Source organism: Gracilinanus agilis, chromosome 5 (genome assembly GCF_016433145.1).
Source record: "Gracilinanus agilis isolate LMUSP501 chromosome 5, AgileGrace, whole genome shotgun sequence".
NCBI lineage: Eukaryota > Metazoa > Chordata > Mammalia > Didelphimorphia > Didelphidae > Gracilinanus > Gracilinanus agilis.
In genome coordinates this window covers 218919764-218941575 of record NC_058134.1, presented here as the reverse complement: position 1 = coordinate 218941575, position 21812 = coordinate 218919764, and the positions used below count along the sequence as shown (strand labels likewise).

At 43.7% G+C, this 21812-nt stretch overlaps 1 protein-coding gene across 1 annotated transcript in view; it reads right to left on the bottom strand.

Moving 5' to 3' along the window:
- MYH9 (myosin heavy chain 9) overlaps positions 1–21812 on the bottom strand; it is a 141268-nt gene that overhangs the window by 60350 nt on the left and 59106 nt on the right. Inside the window, exons 8-22 of the mRNA XM_044679127.1 lie at positions 20789–20887; positions 19766–19909; positions 18568–18663; positions 17637–17755; positions 16821–16973; positions 16317–16490; positions 14931–15104; positions 14345–14459; positions 11820–12013; positions 10331–10452; positions 7002–7071; positions 5559–5719; positions 4780–4888; positions 4218–4349; positions 3539–3570 (exon numbers count right to left, since the gene is read on the bottom strand). Coding sequence (XP_044535062.1) covers positions 3539–3570; positions 4218–4349; positions 4780–4888; positions 5559–5719; positions 7002–7071; positions 10331–10452; positions 11820–12013; positions 14345–14459; positions 14931–15104; positions 16317–16490; positions 16821–16973; positions 17637–17755; positions 18568–18663; positions 19766–19909; positions 20789–20887 — 1894 coding nt within the window. The remainder of the gene's footprint in view (positions 1–3538; positions 3571–4217; positions 4350–4779; positions 4889–5558; positions 5720–7001; positions 7072–10330; positions 10453–11819; positions 12014–14344; positions 14460–14930; positions 15105–16316; positions 16491–16820; positions 16974–17636; positions 17756–18567; positions 18664–19765; positions 19910–20788; positions 20888–21812) is intronic.

The following is a 21812-nucleotide window of genomic DNA, read 5'->3' as shown; positions in this document are numbered from 1 at the left end:
AGGGGCAGCTGGGTAGCTCAGTGGAGTGAGAGTCAGGCCTAGAGACAGGAGGTCCTAGGTTCAAACCCGGCCTCAGCCACTTCCCAGCTGTGTGACCCTGGACAAGTCACTTGACAGCCATTGCCCACCCTTACCACTCTTCCACCTATGAGACAATACACCGAAGTACAAGGGTTTAAAAAAAAAACAATATGGTACTGGCTAAGAGACAGAGAGGAGGATCAATGGAATAGACTTGGGGTAAATGACATCAGCAAGACAGTGTATGATAAACCCAAAGAGCCCAACTTCTGGGACATGAATCCACTATTTGACAAAAACTGCTGGGAAATTTGGAAAACAATATGGGAGAGATTAGGTTTAGATCAACATCTCACACCCTACTATAAATAAGTTAAGTGAACACAAAATAGTATACCTGCCAGATCTGTGGGAAAGGAAAGATTTTAAAACCAAGCAAGAGTTAGAGAAAATTACAAAATGTAAATTAAATGGTTTTGATTATATTAAACTAAAAAGCTTTTGTACAAACAAAAATAACGTAGTCAAAATCAGAAGGGAAACAACATATTGGGAAAAAATCTTTTTAACAAAAAACTCTGACAGGGGTCTAATCACTCAAATATACAAGGAGTTAAAGCAATTGTATAAAAAAATCAAGCCATTCCCCAATTGATAAATGGGCAAGAGACATGAATAGGCAATTTTCAGGTAAAGAAATCAAAAGTATCAATAAGCACATGAGAAAGTGTTCTAAATGTCTAATAATTAGAGAAATGCAAATCAAAACAACTCTGAGGTATCACCTCACACCTAGCAGATTGGCTAAAATGAAAAAAGGGGAGAGTAATGAATGTTGGAGGGGATGTGGCAAAATTGGGACACTAATGCATTGCTGGTGGAGCTGTGAACTGATCCAGCCATTCTGGCTGGCAATTTGGAATCATGCTCAAAAGGCTATAAAAGAATGCCTGCCCTTTGATCCAGCCATACCATTGTTGGGTTTGTACCCCAAAGAGATCATAGATAAACAGACTTGTACGAAAATATTTATAGTTGCGCTTTTTGTAGTGGCAACAAACTGGAAAAGGAGGGTATGTCCTTCAATTGGGGAATGGCTGAACAAACTGTGGTATATGTGGGTGATGGAATACTATTGTGCTAAAAGGAATAATAAACTGGAGGAGTTCCAGACGAACTGGAGAGACCTCCAGGAACAGATGCAGTGCGAAAGGAGCAGAGCCAGAAGAACATTGTACACAGAGACTGATATACTATGGTAAAATTGAATGTAATGGACCTCTGTACCAGCAGCAATACAATGACCCAGGACAATTCTGAGGGATTTATGGTAAAGAACGCTGCCCACATTCAGAGGAAGGACTGCAGGAGAGGAAACATATAAGAAAAACAACTGCTTGAATGCATGGGTCGGGGTGGACATGATTGAGGGTGTGGACTCGAAACTACCACACCAATGCAACCACCAACAATTTGGAAATAGGTCTTGATCAAGGACACATGACAAAACTAGTGGAAATGTGCATCGGTCATGGGTGGGGGGAGAGTGGGGGGTGAAGGGGAAAGTAGGAGCATGAATCATGTAACCATGTTAAAAATGAATATTAATAAATGTTTAAAAAAATAAAAAAAATAAAAAATAAATAAAAACTCTTAAAAAAAACTATCTGGTGATGGAAGGGGGAAAATGCTTATCAATGGAACAAAATAAATACACCAGACATCCATTAATGTATAAAAAAAATTTTTTTTTCCTTGGCCCTCATAAGAGAAATTCACACAGTGCAACAGGTGGATGCCCTTTTAAATTTAAAGGAAAAAGGAGAATATGTGGGAGGCCAATAAGAGAAACAAAGTCTCAAATAGATGAAAATCTGAGACTCCTCTTTTGACTCCTTTTATGATCCACACCTTTTCTTATTGAAAAACATTATAGCCTTCTAGGAAAACTTTAAGTTCTGAGTAAACCAGCACTTAATGAGTTAACAGCCTTTTTTCACTCAGCAGAGTAAAGCTGCAGCTGTGGGTATATCTTTCTAACTGCTACAGGCATCCCAAGGTCATGGAGTGGCAAGCTCAGGCAAAATAACTTTTAGATTAAGTGAGGCTCATTTTTAGCCTTGGGACTTTTTTCTCATCTGGCATTATATTCATGAGAAAATATTTTGTAAAACTATAACTTTATTGTGCTTTGGTGTGACATAATTTGTGTTTCTGCACAAACACAAAGTTTGGGGGGGGTATTCTTTTGTGTGAAATGAGTCTTGAAGTATATATAATAAACTCCATGCTGCAAGAGAGATCTGGTAGAAGCGCTATGAGCTAACAGAAAGATATCCCATGTCCTGTTACTTCCTTATCAACTAAGCTATCTTTATCAGATTATCTGGAGATGATAGATAGATCTCGAGATACAACTTAATGTATCTCAAGTCAAATTTACTGGGATGAAATTTTAGGGTGCAACAGAGTGATCTTGACCTCAAATGACTATTGAAGATGGGTGTGTTCCTCTAGGTTTGACCAATCCTTTGGCTTAATGTGACTACCAACAGATATAATAGCTACCACCTAGAAAGAGATCCATAATGAAAGCAGGAGCCCACGCATGGAATTCTGTGTGGCTATAAATATATTGTATGTGTATATATGCAAACACTCTAAATACAGAGGCACACATATACCCATTTGTGTGCATATACAATGTGCATGTATGTCTATAGATATACATATTATAAATGGATATGTATAGTTGTCTATTTGCAGTATCTGTTTCATATGTATCTGTATCTACATACACTCATATCTACATGCATGTATGTCTACATAAACACACCAGTACAGTCCTGTCAGTGTCCCTCCATTCATCCAACACCTCCCCCCATGGGTGTGGGCAAACTTTTCAGTTTAATTTGCATTATTAAAATTTTTCTTCATTATATTCATAGGGGTAGATGATCACCAGAACAATAAATCAAATCCCAATTTGTAGCATTTGCTGATTTACGAGGAAGTATTTACTCACATTGAAAATTTAATAATCAGTTTTTGCATGCATGTTTGAGCTGTGTCCAGCACACTCCTGAATGGATATTTGGATAAGTAGATAGATGGATAAATCAACAGGTGGATAGATAATTAGAGAGATAGATGGCTAAATAGAGGGATGGAGAGATGGATGGATGGATGGATGGATGGATGGAGAGGAGAGACAGAAAGAGCACTGGATAGATAGCTTGATAGGTATAGCTATAACTATATTGACATAATATCTCCAAAGAAATTTGTAAAAGTCATTGTTCTTTGATTCCCAATACCTAGTATAGTGCTTGGCACTTAGTACCAAGTAATAAGTTCATGGTGATTGTGGGAAAAGAGAAATAGACTGAATTCTAAAGCTGCACAGAGAATAAAAGGGCAGAAATGGTGCACTGCTATATAGAGAATNGGAATAAACCGAGTCATGAATTCTTGCAGCAACACCACCTGCTGAAGAATGTCCCTAAAGGGGCCTCACCTCCAAAAGCCTGAGTCAAAGACCAAGTTGGTCTAGGGTGCCAAAACAAGAGCAAGCTGACCATAAAAGTGTTTGGTGAAGCCCAACATTAGGGCAGATGACAATAGAAACCACTGAGGACACTGGACAAAGAGACACAAAAATCCCTTAGGGTGCAGCTAAGTGGCTCAGTGAATTGAGAGCCAGATCTAGAAATGAGAGGTCCTGGATTCAAATCTGGCCTCAAATATTTCCTAGGAAATGTGACCCTAGGAAAGTCATTTAACACTATTACCTAGCCTTTACTGCTCTTCTGCCTTTGAACCAATACATAGTATTGATTCCAAGATGGAAGGTAAGGGTTTAAAAAAATTAACCATGAAGCAGTGTTTTGAGAAACCCAGGAAGATGTGTCTTAGCTGATACAAAGTGGAATGAGCCGTCCACCCTGGTTGTAGGTTCTGTAGGGCTGGAGCTGTGTGCCATTCAGTTTGCTGCTTCCCAGTGGCTAATGCCATGGTATGTATTTAGCAAATCTTGAGTTTCATTAGGCCCAAAGGCCCTTTTCCAATTAATCTTTAATCAAGTTAACAAATGGAAAGCTGCAATCACTGCTTTGAACCTGCAGGCCGCAGCTAAATGAAGAAGGCTCCCAAGTGGCTGGTGCTCAGGCCCTTTGGCAGCGGCTGTGGGCGCTCACCTGAGATTGCAAGGTCTCCATCTCGGTCAGTCTGTTCTCTGCTGCCAATTGCTTCTCTTTGACCTTCACCAGCTCCTCCTCCTTGGCCATCATCTCTTCTTCCTGTCTGCTGACTTGGAGCAGGGGCTTGACCTAGAGACACAAATCAGAGTCAAGAGGCCCATCAGCCCTCCAGTGCAGGGTGCATGCTGGGGCCTCCAGCACCAAGAGCACCTGGAGACACTGACTCTTTGTGATCTCATTCCCATAGATACTCTTGCCACTCCAAGAAAGAGAACAGCCTCTGCGTGTCAGGGGGCAGCAAGACTGTGCACTTAGCAGGGTGGTCTCCCAAGAGCGGACACGGCCTGTTGCTGACCCCAGCCAACCCTAGAAGGAGCCGGCAAGGAAAGGCTTCCCAAGGCACATCCTCATCTCATCTCAGAGAAGGAACTTGTTCAAGGTTCAAGAAGGCCCCCTCTCTGGTCCTGCAGGTGTCAGTGGGTGCCAGTCTCCCAGCCACCACCCCTGAGGTTCACTGAGCCCAGTCGGAGTCAGGGTCCCAAACCCCTGCCCAGCCCACCTTGGTGAAGAGGCGCCACCACTGCCAGTTGCGGAGTTTCAAGTAGGCCGCACAGTTGCGCTGGAGCACCTTCATGGCCGTCAGCTGCTGCTGCCTCTTGGCAAAGGCCCTGGGCCAAGGAGCATAGAGTAAGGCCTGGTGCCCAGGGGTACAGGCCTCCCAGGACTCGCTGGCTCCAAGCCCCCCCCCACCCCCTTAAAGATGAAATGGCTGAGCTTGAAGCCAGGAAGGAACGGGGTCAAAGTCGGCCTCAGACTCCATGTGACTGTGTGACCAATAGCCAGTCACTTGGCTTTCCTCCTCTGGGAAATGAAGGGCATAAATAGGCTCCTTCTAGCTCAAATTCCATGATACAGAATTATGCCTGTGCAGGTCTATGGCCAGTGGACACCTCACCCCCACCGACTAACAGCCCTGAAGGTGGCCATGCAGCTGCCCCAACAAGGAGTGTGTCCCACACTGGGATTCTCTATTTCCCAATCCCACATCTGCACTTTGCTTTAAGTAAAATTCCCTCCAGAAAATATTTCTGAAAACTGAATGCGGCACCAGCCACAGTAAGTAAAAGCTGGAGCCCCCCCATAACAGGTGGGCCTTGCTAGCACCCACAGCAGCCAGCTAAGCCTCTGCCAATCAGGACCTTAGGATTTCAGCCCTGAGCACTAACAGCTGCAGTGTCTAGCAGGCTCAGGACTCTCCAGCAGCTTCCTTCCCAAGGGACATGACAAGAAGGGCCTAAGCAGACAACGGTTGGAGGAGGGGAGGGATACTCAGCATACTTTCTGGCCAGATAGCCCCTGCAGCAGGCCTGGAAGCCTATGATGACATCTGTGATCTTCAAATCTCTCTCCTCTTCCAGGTGAGCAAGGACCCCAGCTCGGAAGAAGACTTTGCTCTGTCCAATGCGATACAGGTTGCTGTCCAGTTCTAAGGCTTTGATCTAAAGGACAGAAGATGATGCTTTACTCTCCACCACAGTCAGGACATCAGGGGGGCTGTTTCTGGATGCCCCATCTTTGCAAGGCATATTGAGGCACATCTCTTGCTCCCTTTTCTCCCTGCCTCTCCCAGGCTAAGGGAACAGGGCAAGGAGAGGAGAAGGGGGAGATGCATTCCTAGCACAATAAGGGGAAGGAGAAGATATACCAACAAGGGGGAAAAAGGGTCCCTCTGATGCCCCCTACAGATATGCTGTGAGCTCTGTGATGGCAGAGACCCCACAGAGCTGTCTACCTTCCCTAGTACCTAAAGCACCAGGATTCTTCTGCCCAATTAAAAGCTGCAAAGGTTAGACCCTGAAAGTCCTGCTGAAGGGTCATAGAGAAAGCAGAGGGGACAAGGGAAGGCCAAGCTATGGCTCTTCTTGCCTCTCTGAAATGCTTGGCATCCGCTGCAGCAAAACTGTAGAGCTGGAAAGGGAAACCTGAGGCAAACTGGTAGAATCCTTCTTGTCTTCCTCCTCCCTTGTAACTTTTAACATACCCATGCCCACATCCCTTATTGCTACCACTTAGTTCTCAAGTAACTTAGCAATCTGAGACAGGAGGAAAGCAGAGAGGGAAGGAAGGATGGAGGGAGGAGAGAAAGGAGAAAGGAAGGAAAGGTTCCAACCCCAACCCTGCTACTTATTTGCCTAATTTCATATCACCGGTCACTTGATTGCCCTTCCTATAAAATGGGAATAACTACCTGCCTAACCTACCTTGTGAACTGCCATGAACATCAAAGGGTCCTACACCTAGAAGAACCCCAAGCCCTAGTGCCTCCCATTCCTTTTACAGGAGACTTAAGAGGAAGGGTCTTGTCCCATGGTCTCAAAGGCAAGGTCAGGAAGGATTTCAAACGAGGTACTCTCACTGAACCACACTGGGCTTCCAATCAAATGAGAATATTCCCAGCTATGAAACATTATACAAATATAAGAAACTCCTGTGCTGGCTTTCTAGCAAGAACAATGCTAGAGAGTGAGATGGCAGCATTCCAATATCAGCCACTACTCTTGGATGTCCTTGAATACTCTGGGTCTAAGTTTCACTCTCTATAAAAGGAGTTAGGCAAGGTGATGCCCAAGGTCCTATCCAGCTTGGGGTCTTATGACCTATTTGACCATCATTGGTCTCATTATCTACTTGGCACTACAGGGAAACAGGTATGGTCTGACTGGCATTCTGAGCATGTGAACCTGAAGAGAGGAAGGAGGAGGAATTGGCAGCCTGACTTACCATTAACACACATGCCTGTTTTCCATCCATGAAACCTTTAGGAATTGAATTTGGAGTCAGGATCTCATACCTGAAGAAGAAGAAGAAATTACATTATTACAGATTAGACCTAATGGCCAAGGTCTTTCATCCTCATTTCTAAAATGCATTCCATCAGAAGTATGAAAAGCACAAAAGATTTTGAGAGACAAGTGTGAAACTGAGGTCATTTTCCAAACCATAGCACAGGACTCGGTTTATTTTTTAAACAACATCTCCCCATAAGAAAAGAGAATTGGGGCTGGTAGAAATAATCAACAACTTTAGCAAAGTGGCAGGATACAAAATAAATGCACATAAATCATCAGCATTTCTATATATTTCCAACACATTAGAGCAGCAAGAGGTAGAAAGAGAAACACCATTTAAAATCACCCTAGACAATATAAAATACTTGGGAATCTATCTACCAAAACAAACACAGCAATTATACGAAAACAACTACAAAACACTTTCCAAACAAATAAAACTGGACCTCAACAATTGGAAAGCCAGTAACTGTTCATGGGTAGGCCGAGCTAACATAATAAAAATGAATATCCTACCCAAATTAATTTACCTATTTAGCGCCATACCTATCAAATTACCAAAAAACTTCTTTACCGAATTAGGAAAAACTATAACAAAGTTCATTTGGAATAACAAAAGATCAAGAATATCTAGGGAAATAATGAAAAAAAATATGAAGGAAGGGGGCCTAGCAGGACCAGATATTAAACTATACTATAAAGCAGCAGTCATCAAAACAGTGTGGTACTGGCTAAGAGACAGAGAGGAGGATCAATGGAATAGACTTGGGGTAAATGACATCAGCAAGACAGTGTATGATAAACCCAAAGAGCCCAACTTTTGGGACAGGAATCCACTATTTGACAAAAACTGCTGGGAAATTTGGAAAACAATATGGGAGAGATTAGGTTTAGATCAACATCTCACACCCTACACCAAGATAAATTCAGAATGGGTGAATGACTTGAATATAAAGAGGGAAACTATAAATAAGTTAAGTGAACACAGAATAGTATACTTGTCAGATCTCTGGGAAAGGAAAGATTTTAAAACCAAGCAAGAGTTAGAGAAAATTACAAAATGTAAATTTAATGGTTTTTAAAAAGCTTTTGTACAAACAAAAACAATGTAGTCAAAATCAGAAGGGAAACAACAAATTGGGAAAAAATCTTTATAACGAAAAACTCTGACAGGGGTCTAATCACTCAAATATACAAGGAGTTAAAGCAATTGTATAAAAAATCAAGCCATTCCCCAATTGATAAATGGGCAAGAGACATGAATAGGCAATTCTCAGGTAAAGAAATCAAAAGTATCAATAAGCACATGAGAAAGTGTTCTAAATCTCTAATAATTAGAGAAATGCAAATCAAAACAACTCTGAGGTATCACCTCACACCTAGCAGATTGGCTAAAATGAAAGAAGGGGAGAGTAATGAATGTTGGAGGGGATGTGGCAAAATCGGGACATTAATGCATTGCTGGTGGAGTTGTGAAATGATCCGGCCATTCTGGCTGGCAATTTGGAACTATGCCCAAAGGGCTATAAAAGATTGCCTGCCCTTTGATCCAGCCATACCATTGTTGGGTTTGTACCCCCAAAGAGATCATAGATAAACAGACTTGTACGAAAATATTTTTAGCTGCGCTTTTTGTAGTGGCAAAAAACTGGAAAATGAGGGGATGTCCTTCAATTGGGGAATGGCTGAACAAATTGTGGTATGTGCGGGTGATGGAATACTATTGTGCTAAAAGGAATAATAAACTGGAGGAATTCCATGCAAATTGGAGAGACCTCCAGGAAGTGATGCAGAGCGAAAGGAGCAGAGCCAGAGGAACATTGTACACAGAGACTGATATACTATGGTAAAATCAAATGTAATGGGCTCCTGCACCAGCAGCACTGCAATGACACAAGACAGCTCTGAGGGAGTTATGGTAAAGATGCTACCCACATTCAGAGGAAGGACTGCAGGAGAGGAAACATATAAGATAAACAATTGCTTGAATGCATGGTCTGAGGAGGACATGAATGGGAAATAGACCCTGAACAAGGACACTTGTTACAACCAGTGGAAATGTGCATTGGCCATGGGTGGGGGGAGAGCGGGGGATGAAGGGGAAAGTAGGGGCATAAAATATGTAAACAGATTAAAAATGAACATTAATAAAAAAAAAAGTAAAAAAAAAAAAAAAGAAAAGAGAATTGGAAGATCTCAGGTAACATGTGAAATGGCCCAAATCAATGCTGAAGGTACTCTGAAAAGAGAGGCACACTGAAACATTGTTCGCAGTTGTGAAATGGCTAAACTTTTTTGAAAAGCAATTTGGAATTATAAGAATAAACTCTCTGACAAAGACTCCATCCCAAGGAAACCAATGATAAGAAAAAAGTTCCCATTTACTCTAAACTATAGCTAAGAATTAGAAACAAAGCAACTGCCTTTCAAATGGGAAATGGTTTAATTGTGGGACATGAACATAATGGGATATTCTGGCACTGTGTAGATATGTGTGATGGAGACAGAGAAGGCTGGGAAGAGCTACATGAACTGATACAGAGAGAAGCTGGCAAGAAAACAATCTATTAATGAGAACAATTAAAATGGAAAGAATGATATTAATAAATGGTTTAAAAAAATGGAAAGAATGAGACCCCAAAATCAAAACCTATACAGATCAGGCAAGGACTGGGATGAAGAGGTACAACTAGAGAAGCGAGGCACCATAGAGGTTACAGGGCCTTTTTCATGTATTGGTCAATTGTAGCTGCCAACTGTGCTGACTTTCCCTCTCTTTAAAAAATGTCATTTGTTAATAGAAGGGGGTGAAGGAAGAATCCTTGAGATAATTATGTTGTTGTGAGAAACAGAAAACCATCAATGAAAGCTTTAAAAAGAAGTGTTGGAGGAGTGAGGTGTTTCCACTGCTCCCTTCCAGAGATGCTCGGATAATCAATAGGGATAACATGCGTAGATACCATGGTGGTTGGGCAACAACACTGCCTCAGGAGCATAGACCCAGAAGCACTGCCATGTGTGACTGCCTGACTTTTCATTCAGGTTCCTTTGAAGCCCCCATCTCTGAGCTGAGCCTTCCAGGGATATTTTATAGCCTTAGTCACTGGAAGAGGGGATAACTTGGGGACAGCAGTGGGCCAGATTCCAGCACTGATAGAGACCAAATAAGCGCAAGTGAAGGATGGCCCCCAGGAAGCCATTTGTAAACCATGTCCCAAACTGGCTACAGAAAGACATGGGAGATTGTTGATCCAAACTGACCTCTGCCGGAACTCCTGGAAGACAACTCTATTGGGGAAGCCCTGGCGGCAGATCCGGATTCCCTCCAACACACCATTACAGCGCAGCTGGTCCAAGACAAGATGAGGGTCCAATTTGCCAGCCTAGAAAAGAAAGAAACATGGGGCTATTTCCAAGCCAGTGGTGAGGGATACTGTGTGAAGGAAGTGAGAGGATTAGGACAGCAAGGGGTTAATTATGGAAACTGAGTGAACCACAATGACTCCATCTGGTGACTCAATTCTAGAGCCAGCTCAGTTCCCCTTCTTTTCAATTATGGGTCTGCTCCAACTTCTGGCTAGTGAGAAAATTTATTCAATTGCAAGAACTGCGAGAAAAACTTACTGCATTGTCTGAATCTATCCCTAGGTGGCTGAGAAACTGGACCACCTCTCCCTGCTGTTTAGAGACCCTAAAACAAGGATCCATGTTATATTGACCAGAGATGAAGTCAGATCCTAAGATTGATGTAAGGAGGTTTCTCATAATCATACATTTCAAGGAACCCATGTGTCTTACCTGAAAACTGGCCCCATACTAATCAATAGATTATTGTTTCCAAGTTCCTTGATTGTTTAGGTTCTTGGGGAGGAGGGGGAAACCTCTTTTCCTGACTTTAGGGAATTTTAGCTGTTCACTCCCCCCCTCCAATCCCCAATATGGAAATCCCTTAATCTTTTATCTGATTAGAAATTGGATTACCAAGGGGGCAGATGGGTGGCTCAGTGGATTGAGAGCCAGGCCTAAAGATGGGAAGTCCTAGGTTCAAATCTGGTCTCAGAGACTTCCTAGCTGTGTGATCCTGGGCAAGTCACTTAACTCCCATTGCCTACTTGCCCTTCCCACTCTTCTGCCTTGGAACCAATACCCAGTATGGATTCCAAGAGGGAAGGCAAGGGTTTAAAAAAAAGAAAGAAATGGATTACCTAATGTTGCTTTGTTTCCTTTAATTAATTGCTTACTTGAACAATTGTATTTACTGTATAAAAGTTTTCCCACACACACACACCCCTTTTCTTGGGATCCAGCCCTAAACTGAGGTAGGGGTTTGGTCCTGATTTGTTGGGCAACTGGTATGCACTGTTTAATAAGCTGATTATGCTCAGAAGACCAAACATTTGTTTCCTTAGTCATTTTATCTTTTGCTCATTACACAATTGAGCATGGAAGAACAAGAGTCTTCACTCAACTGAATAGGGTAAGAAGCAGGCAGTGGGATGCTCAACATTCAAGATTCAGTGGGTTACTTAAAGAAGTTAAATGCCTCTTGGCTAAATGAACAAAACCAACAGGTGTTACAACTGAGCACCTCCAAAGAGAATCATGAGGCAATTCTCAAGGGAAACCTCCCCAATGGCTCTGCAAAGGAAGAGGATCTAGAAATGGGATATAGGAGGAAAATAGTGGTGGAAAGATTTAGCCTTCTAATCAAGGTTATATTCTCTTCTCTTCTCTGAGATAAATGCTTTACCTTCTTCTCGTGGTTGGGGATGATACACCGGACAAAGTTGGGGTTGGTGTTTCTCAGGGTGGCCATCAACTTGGAGAGCTGCTCCTTATAGAGCTGTCCAACCGTTCTGAACATGCCCTTTCTGGTCTTAAAGGCACCTGGCAGAGCCGTTTCTGACATGCCAGCCACTTGGTCAAGTCCAATGATGCGATCAACTGCAGAGAGCATGCAAAAGGAGATTAATGACCTACCAAGAAAGAAGCAGGAGGAGAAGCAGACACACAATACTGGTTTTGGAGAAAGGTCAACAGCCAGAAGCAGTGGGCCCTTTTTGCTTAGTCTCTACACAATCTTCCAGATCAATGGTAAATTAATGCCATCCTGGTCTTTGGGGCAGAGAGCAGTAGACAATGATTACCAGTCTTCATCCTCATAAGAATGAATTCTTCCCAACTGGGTTAAGAGATACTCCAATCAGAGGAAGCTAGATAGCATAGTGGATAAAGCACTAGGCCTAGATGTGGGAGGATCTGGGTTCAAATCTGGCCTTAGACACTTCCTAGCTGTGTGACCCTGGGCAAGTCACTTAAACCCCATTAACCAGCCCTTACTGCTCTTCTGGTCTTGGAACCAACACACAGTATTGATTCTATAATAGAAAGTAAAGGTGTTTTAAAAAGGAGAAATACGCCAATCTTCTAATAGGGACTCATGCTAGAATCAAGGAAACCCTACCAACCCAGACCAGGCCCATGCTTATGAGAAGTCTGATGATGATAATTCACCTTTGTATTCAGAATTAGCTAAAGGCACATAAATGAGATCTTGAAAGACCTGATTGACCTATGGAGAAATACACAAGCCTGTTCTTCAACTCACCCAGTTTTAAGAAGCTATTTTAAACCATGAGATGAAATGCAATTGGATTTAAGGACATTGGCGTAGGATGCTGATGGCCACGACCGTAGGGAGGCCCTATCTACTCTGTGTTTTGGTCTACACAGTGTCCTCACATAGGGATGAGGGAGCAAAGATCAGAAAAGACATGAAGGATGGGGGCAGCTGGGTAGCTCAGTGGATTGCCTAGCCCTTACCACTCTTCTGCCTTGGAGCCAATACACAGTATTGACTCCACGACAGAAGGTAAGGGTTTAAAAAAAAAAAAGACATGAAGGCACCTGAAACTCTTGGGAGATGTTAGATATGGGAAAAACTCAAAATCAGTCTGATGCTTAGTGATAAAGAGTCAAAAGCTCTGGGGATTTTCCAGTTTCTCCCAAGTTCTCATGAACTTAAGCACAGCTGACCCAAACTGTGCCTCTCAGCTACTCTAGTTCATTAGGACTTGTAAAATGAACCATTTCCTTTCACAGTGAAGATGAAGCTCTTCTAAGTTAGAGATCTGACACTACTAAGCGGTTAGAATTCAATTTGGGGTGTTCAACTGAATTATGTCCTAGGATGTTGGGATTCAGAAAAGGACACTCCGCTAATGGTTTCTTGGTGATGACATAGGTCCCTGTGTAGTTAGTTGGTAAAAAGATCTGTTGGCCGAGGCTAGACTGATAACCCAGGTAACTAAATGCTGTCCAATGGGAGCCCATTCCAAGTGGCTCACCAAGGCTTCATACGCCTGGGCACTTTCCAGTTGAGCCTGAGACTGCCCAAGGAAGCCAAGGAAGTGCAAGCCTCCTCAGAGTCAACAGCCCCTCCCTGTCTCAGGCTGCTGCATCTCTACTGACATCCAAGCAGTCTAATGGCCACTCTCATTGCTGGAGAGGGTTTGGGAACACTTTCATCCCATGGGACTCACAAGCACTCTAAATATAAGTCTACTTGCCTAAAGAATGTAGCAGGGAAGGAAGGGATCTGCTTTCCTAGTCTACAGGGTGGCGTTATGGGGTCCCTAAAGGCAAGGAAAAGTGGGAAAGGCCAAAAGGAGCATGGATAAATGCCAATGGAATGGAGCATGATGTGCATTCCATTCCTCACATGGCTCTAGGACGGACACACACAAAGAACAGAACACTTGGGTGGCCCAGTCACCTGGTTCTAGATGAAGAATAGGAAAATGTTGATAGAAATAAGCTCTCTGAGTGCTCTGCATCTCTGGAACAGAGACATTAAAGCAAAACCCAAGAGAAAACAAGGGAAAACGAACAACAAAATTAAGAGACACTTAAAAAATGGATCTGCTATGAAAACAAAAGGAATCTTAATAAAACACCCAGATGAGCCTTTTTCAAGGAACATCAACCACCCTCTTGAAAATTCCCACATTGAAAGAGAAGCCTAGCCAAATACACAGAAATGGTGGCAACGATCCTAGCCTGAAGTTCTCTAGGGATTACTAGGTTCGTGGCTTAGTGCTGAAGGGTAACTCCATCTCAATCTAAGGAGACCTCTCTCCCCTGCACTGAGAGACAACTATGAAAACTACTTGGAAAAGCCAAGTTTCAAACCTCATTTTGGGGGCTCTCCCTACAGAGAGAGCAAACCCAAGCTCACAGAAGTAACAAATGCAGAGGATTAATTTAAGGGCGTACCATCTTTCCATAGTTCAGAGACAAATTTATCTGAGGACTGGTGGAGAAGCGTGGCAATATTATCATTCAGCGGGTCCATGTTCTTCATCAGCCATTCATCAGCTTTATAGTCAACCTGAAAGATGAAGGATCCTTAGCCATCACCAGAACTGGGCAGACTAAGCAGGGATGTGACCAATGTGAGAGCCCAAACCACAGGTTAGAAAGACCCAATGTGTGCTCAAGGTAAAGCTGGTCTGCAGAAATTAGGAATAATCACATTAGGGACTTCAGTATGTGAGCAAGTCCATTGGGGGGTGGGGCAGGGGGAATGGATTTATCCAATAGAGATGACCACTATCACCCAATGGAGGTAAAACTGAAGTTTCTTAGAATGTATAAATAAATGATAAGATGAATTTCTGTTGGTCAGACCTTCTCAAATCAGGTGCACCTAGGCTGAAAAAGAGCCCAGACATGGTCTTGATAGCATTCTATCAGGCAGGTTCCTTCCTGGACCCTGCTCCCAGAGGCTGGCACCTCTGGGACTCACATGACTCTCCTGCCACCTCTCCACAACCAGAGAGGGAGCCAGGTTTCTCCTTACCTTGCCAGCATAGTGAATGATACAAAAATCAGCTTTGTCTTTCAGCTGTTTGGGCTTCTGGAATTTAGGGTGTGTGCCTTGTTCCTGCACCACTTTCTCTACAAAGCTTTTGTCTGTGGCTTTGGGAAACCAGCATTCCTCATCTAAAAGTGCCAAGATGCCAGGGGGGCCAGCCTAAAGGAATTAGAGAGAACAGGAAAAAGAAGTCAGGCTTGGGAAGAAGGAGAAAAAACAATCCATACCACCCTTAGGACCTGGATTTACATAATAAATTCTCGGATAATTGGAACCTTGAAATAACTTGAATCTAGGTTTGATTGAGAATCAGAAGGTTCCATTCATTAAAAAATGAATTTCTTAAAGGATTGAAGTTAATTTATTTTTTGCTGAAGGAGAGAAAATTATGAATCAGAACAACTCTGGCCAATACTCCAGAAAAGGATGCAAAACCAATCCATCAATGCATACCAGAGAGAACCAGGAATTTAAGGCTCAGTCATTCCCAAAGGTGGGAGTGCAATGGTTGAAATTCTAGATACAAGTCAAGAGACCCGTTTCAGATCCCAGACCACAATGGATTAACTTAATCAAAGGGAGGCTAGTGTACTTGTAAGAGTCCCAACTGAGGGATCTTGTGTGTTAAAAGGGGGGCCAGAGTGTATTAATACTGGTTGCCATGAATAAATAAATGGGCATTTCTGCTTCAAGCAGCTCTCCAAATCAAAGGGCTAATAATCTGGTTATCTGTTCTCTTGCAAGGAAGAGCTTTTCAATTGGATTGATAGAGAAATGCTTTTTTTTTTTTTTAAATAACAAAAGGGTTTACAAAGAGAATGCTCCAGGGAAAAAAAGATGCACTGTGCTTTCCATTGGGGATTTATGGTCCTGTTATATTTCATGCACAAAGATGCTATGAATTCCCCCATCAGGGAAAATAATCTTCTGGGAAGGCTGAGTATTTGGTGCTAAAGCATTCATGCACTTCTCCTTGGCCACTCGGTTCTGTGGGGTTGAGAAACTGGGAACCCAAGCCTAGCACAGCTGAATCTAGGCATGATGATAAAACCCCAGACTTTGATTCTATTAGCAACACACAGGACCAGCTAAGTCAGCAGGCTCTTTTTTTAACAGATTAGCAGCTACTCAGACCCAGAAGCAAAGATCAGATAGCGAGGACCCTCATGCCAAGGGGTGGTGCTTTCACAATTCTTCTCATCAGATCAGGAGTGACAGTGGGATAAAGCCAGCCTGCCTCCATCTCACCTGGTTTGCAGGTCTCCAGGGCCCTACCACTGAGCTATGAGAAAGTTCCTCAGAGGTCACTGAGGGCCAGCATAGCAGAAATGGAGAGATTAGAAGCATAGAGGGCTGAGGGCTAACACTTACAGGCTTCTCAATGAGGTCAATGCAGGGCTGCAGGTCCAAGCCAAAGTCAATGAAGTTCCACTCAATGCCCTCACGCTGGTACTCTTCCTGCTCCAGGATGAACATGGTGTGGTTGAAGAGCTGCTGCAGCTTCTCGTTGGTGTAGTTGATGCAGAGCTGCTCAAACGAGTTTAGCTGTGGGGAAGAGGCCCACAGAGGGGTCAGCAAGGCCAGGCGGGCCAGGAAAGAAGCCAAGGAGTTTAGTGGGGCCCAGGTGAGCCAAGGAAGACCCCCCATCAGTCCCATGTTGGCATTTCATACTCACTGTGGGCAACTAGCTGACTCTTAAACCTCCCTCCTCCTGACCATGCCCCAATCACTATTCAGACTGGGTACAGCATAACTTCAGAATGTGGGGGAATGGTGAGCCAGTCTGGCGATGCCTGAACCAGAAGATGCCCAGGGACCCCAAGAGGTCACCAATAGCAGACATTCAGCCTACACTGATGATGTGGAAAGGCTTACATCAAAGATCTCAAAACCAGCAATGTCCAGGATCCCGATGAAGGAGGCACCCTGTCTCTTGGTCTTGTCCAAAGCCTTGTTAATACGCATTACCAGCCAGCGGAACATACGTTCATATGTAGCTTTAGCCAAAGCCTCAATGGCAAAGTCAGCCTGGAAGGGAAGGGGAGATGATGGAGAGCCCATTTAAAAAGGGAAAGGGGCTTCCCCTGCAGATGTGACCCTGAATCATCATGAACTTTTGGACACATCTGGAGAATCAGAAACCACTCTTCTGTCTTATAATTGATAATTAGTATCAATTCTAAGACAGAAGATAAGGGTTGTGTTTTTTTTTTTAAGAGAAAGAATGGTTTGCTATTGAGGCAGTGTGGTGCAGTGAGTAGAATGTCATATATGATTCTAGAAATGGCCCCAAAGCAAGTCCCAGATAAAAGGGATAGACTTTCCCTTCTCTGTCACTCCCCAACCCCATCATAGATCAGATCTGCCTGCCTGAGAAAAGACCTTGAGAACATCTAGTGTGGCCTGTACCTACAAGAATCTCCTCCTCCAGAGCTGGAACAAGTAGTCTTCCTGTGTTTCAGACCTTTAGGGAGGCACCTATATCTGTGAGTGTGGAGGACTGCTCTATTTCTCCACACACCGCACCCCCATCTTCCTCTTTTTTATTAAAAACAAAACCAAACCCTGTTTGGGAGCCTCTCTGGTATAAGGAAGGAGATCACTTACAAGGTCAATGTAAAAACAAGATAACAAGGAAAATTGATTGTTTTTAGAAGTCATGAGACAATCAATATGAGGTGAAGGATGTACCTGTTCTTTGGTCTGGGCCTTCTGGACATAATCCCGTCCCACCTTGATTCGAGGTGTGAGGATCCCTCGAGTGAAATCAGTCACATTGATCCCCAGAAGGTGGGAGACTTTTTGGGCAGCTGTAAGCATTCAGGATCAAGCCAAGAAAAGAGGATAAATAGACTCCTTGGTAAAAGGCAGTCAGTTGCACAGAGCAGGACGGCTCCACACAGCCCCTGATGCTCTCAAGAGCTCTGGGCCCAGGGCCCCAGCACACACTTTTCCTGCCTCTCACTTCCTCCTCAGCACAGGCCTATTCAGGCCAGTGGGCAGCTGGGAGATAGTGCGGCCCACACCCACTAAGGGCACCCTCTCCCATTGGCCAGCTCCTTCCTCTGAGCTACCCAGGTGCTCACAGGGTTTGAGCTAGATGAGAGTCAATAACTCTATTGCTTTTGACAAGCCCAAGGACCACCAGGCCTTCCCATCTACCATAAGGCTGCTACTCTAAGAAATGCTCCCATCTCTGTCCCTGCCTTCTCTAGGATATGAATCTCCCTTCCCCAGCCCACCCCTTGAGGTATGCTCAGGGCTTTACCATCTGCCCCTCTGCTGACCCCTCAGGTATCCAAAGCCTCACTGGTCCCCTGGGAGTACAGGCTTTCCCCTAGCTTAGAAAACTTTTCTCTCCAAGTTAAATACAACAAAGATTTTGTTCCCCAGCTATCCAAAGGCAAGCAGGATTGTCACTGGGTTCAACTATGGAAGGACAACTGTTTCAGCATTCAAAAAGGAGCCTGACTAGAAGGAACAAAGAGGGGGAACCTGGCACATCTCAGGAGAGGGATCAATCCAGGAGATAATACAAAGCTTCTTTCTCTGAGGATCTCCAAGCTCTCATTTCCTAACTCCTGTTCTCACAACAACCTCCAGGACATGGCCTAACCCTTACCTGTATTGTCTGGCATAGAGGCCTGGTCAGTGTTGCGTTCCTTCTTGAAGGCTATATTGCCGAGCTGAAGGACCCCTGAAATCACTTTCAGCAAGCCTGCAGAGAGTGACACAAAGGTCAATTGAAGGCCTGAAACACCCTAGAGAGGCAGGTCCTGGCCCTGACAAGTCACATTCATTCAAAAGAGCATTGGGTCCCCACCTGGCCAACTCTTGATTAATCTTCACACCCATGTGACAGGTGAGCAGGGGCTCCCTGACCTGATTTCGCCCTGCCTGTCCTGCCCTCTCTCTATTGCTTCCCTTGTTGAAATCCTGGATTTGCTTCCAAGTCCAACTGGGGTTCCATATCCCAGCACACACCCTTCAGAAAGCCACCCTCCAGGCTAAACTCTTCACCTTTTACAACCTCACATCTGTATATGCCCTCCCCTCTTCCAACAGCAGCTCTCTTCTCTGAAGTATCTCTCCCCTGTTAAGACTGCTGGGCAGCCTTGGGCAGACAGAGAGGGTTGCTTTTTAAATCTTTCCATTGAATAGAGGTAGAACCAAATTGTGACAACTAGTTTCCTTCTCATCCAGTCTTAAGTGATTCCAAAGTCAGGCCCAAAAGCAGAAGAGCCCACCACATTTCTAGATACAATCTCCTCTGAGCCAGACTGAGATTATGCAATTTGACCCTCCAAAGTCTACACTAGGTCAGTGGGAGGGACATAGCCCTATATTTCAATAAACCATGTTTCCTCCTAATAGAGGCAGATCTGGGCCACAAAGTTCTCTCTAGGCATGAAAGTGAATATTTCTCATTCCAAAATCAATCAGTGAGTTTATCAGTGGCCCAAAGATCCTCCTTTCCATTCAGCTAGCTGAAAAAGAGACCAAACTCTCCAGTTTCCTCAAAAGACAACCTCTAGGGAAGTCCTCAGTGGCTGGAACAGAGCCATGAGCTCCAATGACATTTACAAGAGAAGAGAATGTGAGCAGGGGTGAGGAGGGGGAGGGAAAGGAAGAAGACTGTCCTACCACCACCTGGCCCCCCTGCCTAACCCTTCTTGCTGATGCTCAAAGATGTGAAGAACGGTAATGAGCCAGGCCTCTGCCCTTTTCCTAATTTCTTCCTTGATTTCTACTCCTTAACTGAACTGAGTTTGAACACCTCCCTGTCCCAAACTGCTCCCTCACTAACAGCAGCTCCATACCCATCTGTTCCTCCTCCGGAATGCTCATGATCCTCATGGCTTCCATGGTCTCCTGGAACATATCCTTGTCTTGTTGTCCAGGAATGGTGACGTGCCCGTTGGACAGGAAACGATACTTGTTGTAGGGCTCCAACAACAGATCAGCTGCCAAGGTGACAAGGAGAAGGCAAGAACACATGAATACCCCAGGGTCATAGCCTGACAGCTAGAAGGGATGCTAGAGATCACCTGATCCAGGCCTTTCACTTTGGCAAGGAGGAAGTGGGGCTAAAGAGTAGATAGAAACAACCTTTCTAATTATATGTGGCAGAGGAAGGCCATGGAGCTCCAATTCATGTCCCCTTTCCCGGAAGCTGGGGAGTCCTCACAAGGGAAGTACAAGACTTGCCTCTTAGTTCTGCTAATTCCCAAATATACTAGCACAGTGCTTGGCCCACAGCAGTGTGAGCTCTTAGAACACTAGCCTAAGCACAAATATAGGACCAGAAACAGAGGGAAAGTCCCAGAGATAACAAAGGAAAATATAAATAAGCCAGTGTCTACCCTGCCTAACTCCCAAGGTCAATGAAGGAGGAAGGCTACTCTGGTAGGAAATCCAATGTGCCAGTTAAGCTGAGATAAGCCAAAGTACCCAAGATAACACTTTAACAATTCTGGTTTTTGTATAGATTCTTTTGAGCATTAAAAAATATGTCTTTGGGGTGGGGAGGATAGGTCTACCTTAGTGGATTGAGAGCCAGGCCTGGAGATGGAAGGTCCTTCATTTAAATGTGACCTCAGACACTTCCTGTGTGATCCTGGGTAAGTCACTTAACCCCCACTGTCTAGATCATATCATTCTTCTGCCATGGAACCAATTCACAATACTGATTCTAAGACAGAAGGTAAGGGTCTTTTTTTTTAATATGTATTCCTGAAAATGAGAGTTATCCCCCAGGTTGGGCCTGCTAACTGCCTCCCAACGTCATCTGGTTCCTGCTCTACTCACAGGGTTTGGGCTCTTCCCAATTATCAACAACTCACTCTTTAAGTGTTCTCCAGCTCCAGACAGCAAGTAATAGAAGATATGGAAGGTCCTTTCCTCCTTGGCTTGACGGATGGCCCTCGATTTCTCCAAAAGATCTTTGAGAACGTCAAGGAATTATTCTGGGTAAAATGCAACAAATATGGAAGACAAACTCCCAACAGAAGAAGCCAGAACTTCATCAGAAAAAATATGTATAATAGAATTTAAAAGTGGCTTTTGTTTTTTTTTTTTAGAGGAAAATCAACACAAACCATCTGGGGTCCAATCCATAGAAACCAGAGAGTCTAATATGCCAGAGCGTTTACTTCATAGTAGTATCCTGATTAATTTAATTTAAAGGTCTGGTTTTTATAAGGGGATGGACACAGAAAAAAAATGATGGGATCATAATGGCCTCAGTGAGATGAGAGATAAGTTTCCAAATAATCTAGAATCAAGTTCTGAAACCAATATGGTGGCCAAGACTGAGACTGTGTAGCTCGAAGCAGTGTATACTGCAATGAAGAACCTAACTCCAAATGCAATGATCCTCGCTCTACTAAACTCCTTTCAAGAGATAAATACAGGTACCCCTTTCATATTGTGACTTTTCCCATTGTGGTTTCTAAAGATCACAGGTTGGCATAAGAAATCAAATGGGAATTTTGGGGGAGTTTTTGAGAAGTCACAGACGGCACACAAACGCCAACAGAGACACAAGAAAAAGTTTAGAAACTCAGAAGTACATACTTAACCCCAAACTTACAATAAGGTACTATAAATACCCCATAAAAAGAAAAGAAAAACCACAGATTTCTTTTCTGGTACAAATAGAGGGCCAAAAGATTTTATGTGGATTTTCCAGACAGCATCCCTAAACCCCATGATGTGGAATGATAACTGTTTAGCAGTGAAATGTTCAAACAACCAAACTATTGAGAGAAAGCAAAAATAAAAGAACTAGAAAACTATCTCACTCAGAGAATTCTGGTGACAAGTGTAAATAAAACCTTTGATTTAGCGATTGCATGCTGGTTCAGA